Genomic DNA, 11,117 nt, shown 5'->3' on the forward strand with positions numbered 1-11,117 from the left:
TAATTAGACTGGTGCGGGTCTGGCTCAGTACAAGGGCAGCTTCCTGGGTCATCCGGTGAAATGAGAGCTCAGTGGCAGAACGCCTGCATTGCATGCAGGAAGGTTCCTGACTCAGTCCCCAGCTTATCCGGTAGACAGCCCCCCAGGGAGCAGGTGATGGGAAGATCCTCCTCTGCCTGAGATCCCAAAGAGGCACTGCCAGTCAGAGCAGACAACAGCAGGCTACATGTGCCAATGGCCTGAGTCAGACCCAAGGTGTACGAGCCAGTTCTTTATCCAACAATTCTTTTTAGGGGGGGGCAAGGCCCCACAGCCCCCTCCCCACATCAAAAGCCATCCCAGAGGCAGCTGCCCAACTGTAGAATATTGGACTAGACAGACCCTCAGGCTGATATTCTCATAATCCTCCCCCCCCATCAAGATGGATAAGGTGGGTTATTGGGGGGTGGGGCGGGGGTTTCCAATGTTTTCTTCTGAGCTATTTCCTCAGCACCGTCACCCCCCCTCCCTCTGTCTGCCTGCAGCGCTCTCTGATCTTCACTTGTTCCAGATCCTGGCTGGGATATTCATTGCTCTGGCTTGCGCAGCGCTTCTTTGTGCCTTGGTTCTTGGCGTGCAAACACAGTGGATCCGGTAAGGCTGCCTGGGGTTGCTTCCATTGGCTGTTAACCCGGCAGAGAGGAAGGGGAGGGGAGGGGGAAGACTCTGTCCTCATAGCTAGAATTGCTAAATATGTTTTTAACCCTTTAAAAAAGTTTTTTGTAATGTTTTGAATGCTGTTTTGTTTTAATGTATTTTAAGATCTGTTTTTATGATGTTTTAAAGTGTTTTTAGCGCTTTGTTTGCCGCCCTGGGCTCCTGCTGGGAGGAAGGGCGGGATAGAAATCAAATCATAAATAGATAAATAAATAATAGCTGCCAGCCTGAATGATGCTCGAGCCACCCACTTCACACCCCCATGGCCACGAGGCAACAGAAAGAAGGCTGATGGGGAGACACGATGACCCCCTTCACATGGATTAGGGCAGAGACCAGTTCTCTGCTGCCTCAGAGGGCAGGACTGGATCTAACGGGCCAAAGTCACAGGAGGGCAGAGTTCTTGATGCAGGAGCTATTCAACACTGGAATGTTCTCTGTGATCCGTCTGAGAGCAAAGGTCTTCCATTACTCAGGGGTGGAGCACTTGGGCTCAGAGGTCAAATGTGGCCCTCCAGCCCTCTCTAGCTGGCCCCTGGGATAATGCCTGGGGCCATGCCCCACCCCCCAAATCATACCCCTCACTGGCATTGCTCGGCACCCACTTCTAGTGACTTCACCTGACTGGAATGTGCCTTTGGATTATGATTATAAGACCTCCTGCTTACCTGCATGGACAGTAGTGTCTATGCCTGGGCACACCCACCACTGGTCTGTGGCCCCTGGAAGGTGATCCACAAGGGGATGTGGCCCTCAGGCTGAAAAAATGTTCCCCACCCCTGCACTAGCGTAAGATCCTCTCTGGAGTTCAGGTGGTTTGCTCTGTAAAGACTTCTCTTCTTAGTAACTATCTTATCACTGCAATAGTCTTTACATTTCCATTAGACAGTCATCACCCTGGGATATTTCATGTTGACAGCAGGAAATATTTCACTTTTGGAATCTGAATTTGAAATATCACGCACTAGGTATGGCAACACGTAGCATGCTGAACAAAATTTTAACATTTGCAAATATTAATTTTAGTCCTAGAGAAGACAGATTTTAAAATAAAATTCATTTTTAACCAATATGACTTTAGTATTCATATATCAGATGTAGGAAATCAATTTAAGGCTGCATAGTTATGCACATTTCTATTGAGCTGTATGAGGCTTTCCTTCCAAGTCAGCGTACATAGCATCAGGCCATATTCCTCCAAATGTGGGGGCTTACAGCCCTTGTTTACTTTGCCATTCCAGGCTTATTCAGCTTCCCAAAAAGAAGCCCACAACCTGTGGAGAGCCAGTGTGGTGTAGTGGTTGGAGTGTTGGACTACGACCTTGAGACCAAGGTTCGAGTCCCCACTCAGTTGTGAAGCTCATTGGGTGACCTCGGGCCAGTCACTGCCTCTCAGCCCAACCTACCTCACAGGGTTGTTGTGGGGATTAAATGAGGAGGGAGGAGAACCACATACGCTACCTTGAGCTCCTTGGAGAAAAGGCAGGATATAAATGCAATTTGTTGTTGTTATATGCCTTCAAGTCGATTACAACTTTTGGCAACCCTATGAATCTTTAAGTATATAAACAAATAAACCTGCATCTCCCAAGGATGTAACAACACTGTAGATGTACTCTGACTAAACATCTACTCCCAGAGGAGTAAGGAGGTCTGGTGAGAATTCTCAGCATCTCCTGCAAACATTGATTCCTATTACTTTTTTTGGGGGGGGAGCCATGGAATTTGCTGCCGCAAGATGTAGTGCTGGTCACCAGCTGAGATGGCTTTAAAGTGGGGCTAGGATATAAAGCTGTCAATGGCTGCTACTAGTCATGAATGATGCTGATATGCTACCTCCAGGAATGGAGGCAAATGCTTCTGCATGCCAGTGGCTAGGGACCAACAGTGGAACATATCACGTGCATGGCTTCCCATCTGAGCAGGTTTCTGGTTGACCACTGTGGGGAACATGATGATGGATTAGATAGATCCTAGGCCTTTGGTCTGTCTGGAAGGGCTCTCCTTTTGTTCTAGCTTGCATAAAACCAATGTAAGCAGTGATGGCCACCAACCTGGATGGCTTTAAAAGGGGATTAGACAAATTCATAAAGGAGGATAAGGCTATCAGCAGCTACTAGCCACAATGACTGTGCTCTACCTCAACTGTTGGAGGCAATATGGCCTCTGAACACCAGTTGCTGGGAATCTCAGGTGGGTAGAGTGCTGTTGGGCTTGCGTCTGGGCTTCCACTAGGCATCTGGTTGGCCACCGGGATCAGGATGTTGGGCTAGATGGGCCTTTGGCCTGATCCAGCAAAAGGGCTCTTCTCGTGTTCTTCAAGTTTGTAATAAAGTCATACCAAAAGATGCAACTTCACCACCCTCCGTATAATATTTTCCAGGATGAATGAAGAGTGGAAAAAGTGGCGGCAGCAGAAAAGCAAGAAGGTAGAATCAGCGGAGGTGGAAAACAAAGAAGAGACTGTTCAGGTTCATCTCTTTGCTCTTGCAAACTTCCTGTTATTGCAATACTCTTTGCTCAGAAAGATCCCTGTGGCAAAGTGAAGCCATCAAGAGGAAAACCATTGAGGCTTAAAGGCGACAACTTTTTTTTAAAGAGAGTTGAAAGTGGCTCAAAAGAAGGGGTTGCTTGATGTGTTCACACAATCCACTTCCTCCTCTTGTTGTGCCGCTCAGACTGTTGGACCACCTAGCTCAAGATTGCCTACACGGACTGGCAGTGGGTGTTCAGGGTTTCAGACAGAGAAGGGTCTCTCCCAGCTAGGGATGGAAGGATCTGTCTCTTTCTGTTCTCTCAGTTTCTTATTTTTTCCAATCTTAAATACAATTCACTCCATTTCTGCATCAGTTTGCAATTTTGGGGGGGGAAATCCTCATGAAAATTCTTCAGCATTTTAGTGCTGATTTTTCCTGATAAACACATTTTTGTACGTAGTTTTGACTAATGCAGACATTTTCGCAAGCAGAATATAATGCATTTTTGTACATTACTTTCACTTGTATATTGAGTTTTCTGCACACTTTCCCCTCATGCATGCACTTTTGTAAACCCTGCTTGGTTGGAGTACTGCATCGCAAAATTAAGATAACAGCCAAATTTGAAGGTTGGTTGCGTTTTGGCTCTCATGTTGTTTCAGAAACTGTGAATTTGACAGATTCAGCTTTAAATGCCAAACTGAATTGAGTTTCTTTCCCATCTCTACACCCAGACATGCCTGGAAGTGCCAGGGATCAAGCCTTGGACCTTTCGCATGAAAGGCATGCATTCAACTCTCTTTAAAACTATTGCCGGCCTCCACCCAAGTCCTTGGTAGTAAGATGATTGGGCACGGGTGCAAACTCTCAAACAGTGATTGCTTTTACCTCATAACTGGATTAGTTGCTCTGTACTGTAAGGGATGCACATGATGCACAATTCCTTTTGTGACATCATGCAGACATAAGTCACGTGTGGGAATGACTGGCCGATCATGGACATGTGTAACAAACGCAACGGACAATGTGAGGGATTCTCCAGGGAAGACTCTACTTTGGTCCTTCCTGGCTGCCTATTAGCTACTGTGCTAAGTTCAAGGCACTGGTTTTGGTGTACAAAAGCCTTTACAGCTTGGGACCAGGATACCTGAAAGACCGTCTTACCCCGTATATACCCAGTCGATCACTGCGCTCTGCAGGTGAGGGGCTCCTGCGCATACCATCTTATCAGGAGGTCTGTTCCACACAACACAGGAAACGGACTTTTAGTGTAGTGGCACCTATCCTTTGGAATTCCCTCCCCTTAAATATTAGACAGGCGCCATCTCTATTATCTTTTTGGTGTCTGCTGAAGACCTTCCTCTTTCAACAAGCCTTTTAAGTAGAGATCTTATCCCAGTCTGTATCTGTATTGGAATTGTTCAAGATGTTATTAAGGTCTTATTTTGGTTGTTCCGTGGCGCAGAGTGGTAAGCAGCGGTAACGCAGCCAAAGCTCTGTTCACGGCCGGAGTTCGATTCCAACAGAAGGAGGAAGTCGAATCTCTGGTAAAAAGGGGTCGAGGTCCACTCAGCCTTCCATCCATCCGTGGTCAGTAAAATGAGTACCCGGCATATGCTGGGAGGTAAAGAAAGGCCGGGGATGGAACTGGCAATCCCACCCCATAGATACAGTCTGCCTAGTAAACGTTGCAAGACGTCACCCTAAGAGTCGGAAACAACTCGCACTACAAGTGCGGGGACACCTTTACTTTACCTTGGTTGTTTTATTGCTTGTTGTTTGCTGCCCTGGGTAATAAATGAAATGAAATGAATCCTCACAAGACTGAAGTTGTTTCCTTATTTATGGCTGCATACACACCATACATTTTAAACACACTTTTATAGCACATGGCTTCCCCCTAAGAACTGTGAGAACTATAGTTTACCTTTCACAGAGCTGCAATTCTGAGCACCCCTTCACAAGCTACGGTGCCCAAGATTCTTTGGGGAAGTCATGTGCTTTAAACATACAGTGTGTGTATGCTGCCTTAGTCAACATCAGTTCCTTATTGAGGCTGCTGGGCCAAACTGGAAAGTGGGGACCATTCAGGAGCCTCACTGGACCCCCAAGGTTCTCCATCTGACTACATCACTTGGATCTTTCCACAGCTGAATGAACAAAGCCCAGAAACGCCTCCGTCTGGACGATTCTGCCTCTCCTACAGAAAGCTTCACGCAAAGACCGAAACTCCCCCCAAGGAAGTGCCACCTGAGCAGAGCTGCACTAGTATCTTGTGAACAATGGGAAGAAATCTGGGGGGAGCTACAACAGCCAGAGGACTCCGCCAATTGTAGGGGACCAAGATGGTCAGCTGAAGGCTGTCATTCTGGAAACAGAGTTAATCACACCCCCAAGGGGCTGTGCCCTCCTTATCTCTCTATTTTTCATTGAGCCAGCATGAACGCTTCCACTCACTGAAACTTTCAGCTTCAGATTTGGATTTCAGATTGTATCACAGTTCATTTTTGAAGTTGGACTGGAGCCAGTAAAAAAAACAGAAAACAAGACCTAGCCTTTCACCACAAGCTTTCACCACAGAATTCCCTCCTGACGACCTCCCCATCAGCCTCCCTCCCAGCCGGCCAGAGTTGGGCATGCATGCAGGGCTGTGCGTTACATGACAGACTGGATCATCCCCTCACTCTTGCCGATAAACTTTTAGGCAACCACATGAGGCAACGACTTTCCCAATTCAATTGTTGTACTCGTCAGCCAAAGACATCTGGCTCATCACCACCTTGTGCTCCCAAACTGCATCTCCTCTGGCAGCGGCACCATCATGTAGACACAGTCAACTTATTCAGCACCAGCATCACTGCCGCAACTGTCCATTCCATCAATACGGTCATATGTCTAATAGATAACATCACCCATAGAATCATAGAAGAGTAGAGTTGAAAGGGGCTTATAAGGCTATCTAGTCCAACCCCCTGCTCAGTGCAGGGTTCTAAGTTCAGACATACCCAACAGGTGCCTGTCCAGCTGCCTCTTGAATGCCTCCTGTGTTGGAGAGCCCACCACCTCCCTAGGTCATTGGTTCTGTCGTTGTACTGCTCCAACAGTTAGGAAGTTTTTCCTGGTCCACACCTTCATCTGTAACATTCTCTATGGCAGGGATGGGGAACCTTGGGCCTGGGGGCCAAATGCAGCCCTGCAAGCCTCTGTGTCTGGTCCTTGAGACTTTCTACAAGCCATGCCCTCTCACTAGGCCTGGGGCTGGAGCTATGATAATGCCTCTTGCTTGGCTGGATGAAAGATAGAGCAGTGTGTGTTTGTGTGTAGAAATATCTGGTTTTGTATGGCTAGAATGCAGCAAATTGTACAAAGGTTAGAGATGCAGCCATTGTTCTGCTTACACTTTTTGCTTTTGCCCCACCCACCACTGGCATGTGGCCCCTGGAAGGTTGCCCATGAGGCAATCTGGCCCTCAGACTGAAAAAAGCTCCCCACCCCAGTTCTATGTCAACACCATCCCTGCCCTCACTGCCACCTGCCGCATCCCCTCTGCTCAATCCATAATCAGTATCTCAAATAGTATTTGTTCAGCTATCCTGATCTTCAACATGCCCTCCATCCTACCGTATAACTTCACCGTAATGGTTGCAATTATCTCCTTCATCGGCATCTTCAAGAAACCAGTGCTGTAGTTTTCACTTCTCCAAGCAGTCAGATCTGTTGATGCAACAGTCCTCTGATTCTCTGCCAAACACTGTATGTTACACAGAATAAACTAATGGAAACAAAGGTTCCTTGTCTACTCGTGGTCATAATCTGCGTCCACTTTGTCACACAAGTGAGAGGTCTAGAAACTTTTATAGTACTGGGATTACTATGAGACTCATATTTTTAAAATATAGCAAGTCTCTAGACCTTATGCTTCTGGATGAAAGACTGGAAACTGAAGGCAGGCTGGTTAGGGCTTTCTGTTAGCCATTATGTAGGCATGGAAAGAGGTGCCTTGCATTTTCCATTCATTCTCATGAAAGACCATTTGCTGTGCAGCCCTGCCCATCCGTGGAGGTCAGCGAGCAAGGCCATTTTGCCACTGTCAGAAGCACGGTTGCTGAGAGCAAGGAAAAGGCAGGGCCTTCTTGGTTGCTGCACCCAGAATGTGGAACTCCCTGCTGTAAGAGATTTATCTAGCTGTGGCCTGACCTTTATTGTGTGGTTTTCTTTCTCCTGCTGGATTATAGCTTTGTTATTGGCAACTACTTGCTTTATCTTTTGTTCTGTTATTCTGTTGCAGCCTTTCTCAAGCTGTTGTTCAAAACATCTGGAGGGCATCAGCTTGGGGAAGGGTGTCTTGTTTTTAATTTTGAAGGATATTAGTTTCCTTGAGTTTTCCATTTTGGGAATGAAAAAATGGGTGAAAAGTTTTCAAAATAATTGTGGCTACTGTTCTGGGTCCCACACTAGCCACCTATTTGCAGTCTTTGCCTCTTTTTCTCCAATGGTTCATGCCTCTTCTGCCTTTCCTTCAGCTGAAAGGGGCTGTTATTATTATTATTATTATTATTATTATTATTATTTTATTAGAGAACCACCTTCTGTATCTCTTTTCTGCAATCCAAGGGAGGGACCGGTTTCTTCCATGCAAGATTTGGCTCAGACAGTCTTGTTGCACAGGGTGAAATCACATTGCATTTTAAAGTACTTTAACATCACTTTGCTTCAGTTAATGAATATTAGCACACTCAGAAGTAGGGATGGGAAATTTTTTTGATTCAGTTTGCATTTAAAGACAAATTATCAAATTTGCACTTTCCTAAACATAGCCATCCTTCAAAATTCGCACTTATCCAAATATTGTGATGTGGTTCTCCAACCAAGCAGAGTTTACAAAAATGTGTGTATGTGGCACAAGTGTGCACAAGATGAATATATTGGTGAAATTAACACCCAAAAATGCATTATATTAGGATAAATTACTTGCACAAAATGTGTATATTAGTGAAAACTGCATATAGAAATGAATTTATTAGGAGAAATTTGTACTAAAATTATTTGCAGAAAGGATTTTCATGAAGCTTTTTAAAAAAACAAAACACAAATTTCTGCAGAAATATGGAGAACCAAATTTAAGATTAGCAAAATGATTAGAAAAATGAGAAACTAAAAGAATCAAAATTAGCAGGCTATTCCATCCCTACTCACACATGGAAAGGGTTGGGAAGCCACTTTTTTGGAAGTCTGGAAAGTCCATTTTGAAAATGGATGTGGGTGACACCTGGTGGCAAAAGAGTACAAATGGAAGATGTTGTCTGGTTGCCTTCAACAGCTCTTTCCTCAGAATAATATTGGTGATAGTGCCATTTGGCTAGGATCTCAAATGAAAATGGCCTGATGAAGCTGGCTCCAGCTGGCCTGGCATTCAGGTGACCCAGTTCCTATTTTTGGAGAAATAAAACCAGCTGAAAGGATTATGCCTTCTCTGATTATGAGTTGACTTTTCTCCATGGAGTTTAGAATACTGATCTGGTCTCCTAAATGCTCTGTGTATGTCCAGATGGTGACACGCTGTGTCTTCAGTCAGAGTACTTTCAGAATATATCCCAGTTTTGCAATAGAGGTGCTCACTGGATCTGCCTCCGCACATCAGTGTAATTCCTAACACTTTCTTGGAAGTTCCAGCTGGTGCAAATATTGTGTAGTGGCATGAATCCAGAAGGTGGGATTATACTTCAAGAAGGTTTAGATATTGGCACACCACACTTGCTCCTGGCCTGCCTAGGGATCCTTTCTGGGCATATAACTGATTGATTCCTGTGACAAGTAGCTATGTGCAGGGACTGAAGCTGAGCCTGTGAAAACAGTTGAAACTAGTTTGGTTGTCTTTTTCCCAGAAATAAGCTCACTACCCTCCCAGGCATCCCACGATGACCACGTGGCATCAAGGAGAGATAGCTGGTCAGCTCTCTGGCTTGGCTGTCTGCCAAGTGCTGTTCCAGCCTTGTGAAAATGTAAACATCATCACAAGCACCAACAAATGACCTAATTAGCACGTGTAGTTAATTAGCTCTAATAGTATAAAAAGTCCTGCATAACTGTCCCATATTGGAAATCAGTGCAGACCAGCTTCCAGGACAGTGCTGCGTGTCGAAAGCTCCAGGGGCCCATTCGCAGTCATCTTGAGGGTTCCCAACAGCAGAAGGAATGTGAAGCTGATTTATTTCTGTTGCTAATAATTATTGCTAATAATTCTGTAACGTTCACTCCATTTGTGCGTTATCTCCAGATCCACAAAGAACCTTAGTCTTTGGCATAATAAATTGTCTCTGGCAAGACAGATGGCCTACCTCTCGATAGCAGCAAGAGGTCTCAGAGCACATGACAATTCTTTGCATTGGCTTCTGGGCAATGTGAGGTACCTATAAAGTCCAAAAGGTCTCTAGCCCAAGATACCTGCCATCTGCCACCTTCCCTAGAAAAGTCTGAAGAGGCATTTTAGCTGTTCACCTCTACATTTGGGATATGGACTTACTGTGGTGGCTGGTGTACATTGGGACTGTTGGAGCAGAAGACTGGAAAGCCAGCTGATTGTGGAGCCACAGCCAATGGCAGGCAGAGCCAGCTCCTCCTAGTTTTGTCCCCAACTTCCTCCACACTGAGCTCTACAGGAAGCAATGAGACTAAGAAGGAAGAAGGTGATGGGCAGCCGCAGTGCCACCCCGTGGGCTGGTTGAATTTAATATGACAGGCATGTGGGGCCAGGCTGAGAGCGGACTGAGGTGGGTGGGGCAGGGCCCCCATTTGACCTCATGGACCAGCCTCCACTCCACCTCTTTACCCTGGCCTTTGACACCTGAAACAGCAGGTATAGCACAGTGGGGAGGAGAGCCTGGCTGGGAGTCCAGAGTCTGTGAGTTCAAATCCCCGCTCGTGTCTCCTGGGTATCAAGGGCCAGCTAATGATCACCCCACAGCGAGTGGCTCAGGGGTTACGTGCCCTGCCACCGGTGCAGCCATGGGTAAGCGGCATAGTCCCAAGGAGCCCAGTTGCCCCCCAGCTGGCAGTTGCGGACAAGGAAGGGGCTGGGTTGTGCAGCTGTGGCAAGCTGAGCAGGCCCTAGCCAGCTGGGGAGGACTAGCCTCAGAGGGAGGCAATGGGAAACCCCCTCTGAACACGGCTTACCATGAAAACCCTAAGTCGGGATCGACTTGAAGGCAGTCCAATTCATTCATTGACACCTGAGATGTATATTTTGGGACCCACCCTATTTTTTGTGTTGTTGTGATTTTAGGTTGTTTTTAACTGTTTTTAATGATGTATTTGAAAATTGTTGTGACCTGTTCTGGAACCTTTGGGTGAAGAAGAAGAAGAAGAATTCCTCTTCTTTAAGGGGAAGTGTCATAGTTCTGTGGTAGAGCACATGTTTTGCATGTAGAAGGTCCCAGGTTCAGTCCTTGGCAACTCCAGATAGGGCTGGGAGTGTCCTCTGTCTGTAACCCTCTGCTAGTTACTGTAGATACTATTGAGCTAGATGGGTCAATGGTCTGATATAAGGGGGCTCCCAAAGTTCCTGATCATACTTATTGAAAGCATTTTTACCCTTTTCAGCTAAAAAGACCCCCAGAGCAGTTTACATAATGAAATCAAAATAGTTCCCAATGTTCCCCAGAGACTGGTTATATTATGCATCCTGCCTCTGACACTGGAGGTAATCTATAGCCATCACGACTACTAGCCACTGATAACCTTAGCTTCTGTGAATTTGTCTAAACCCCTTTCAAAGCCATCCAAGCTGATGCAATGATGTCAAGGCAAATTGTACAGGGGCTCTTCATGACAACCTCCATAGCAACACCCCTTCTAAGACAATAAAACAAAAATGATTTTTTGACCAATGCAGAAGTTACGGCTTCAGTACCAAGACAGGTTTTCTCTGTTCCTGACTTTGCTTAA

At 45.9% G+C, this 11,117-nt stretch overlaps 1 protein-coding gene across 2 annotated transcripts in view; it reads left to right on the forward strand.

Moving 5' to 3' along the window:
• SIGLEC1 (sialic acid binding Ig like lectin 1) overlaps positions 1-6,959 on the forward strand; it is a 68,243-nt gene extending 61,284 nt beyond the window's left edge. For both annotated transcript variants that reach the window (XM_061583643.1, XM_061583642.1), the window contains exons 20-22: positions 525-633; positions 3,080-3,167; positions 5,324-6,959. In XM_061583643.1, coding sequence (XP_061439627.1) covers positions 525-633; positions 3,080-3,167; positions 5,324-5,452 — 326 coding nt within the window. In that variant the 3' untranslated portion in view covers positions 5,453-6,959. The remainder of the gene's footprint in view (positions 1-524; positions 634-3,079; positions 3,168-5,323) is intronic.
• Positions 6,960-11,117: the final 4,158 nt, after the last annotated feature.

This window comes from Rhineura floridana, chromosome 9, assembly GCF_030035675.1.
Source record: "Rhineura floridana isolate rRhiFlo1 chromosome 9, rRhiFlo1.hap2, whole genome shotgun sequence".
In the NCBI taxonomy this organism is placed as follows: domain Eukaryota; kingdom Metazoa; phylum Chordata; class Lepidosauria; order Squamata; family Rhineuridae; genus Rhineura; species Rhineura floridana.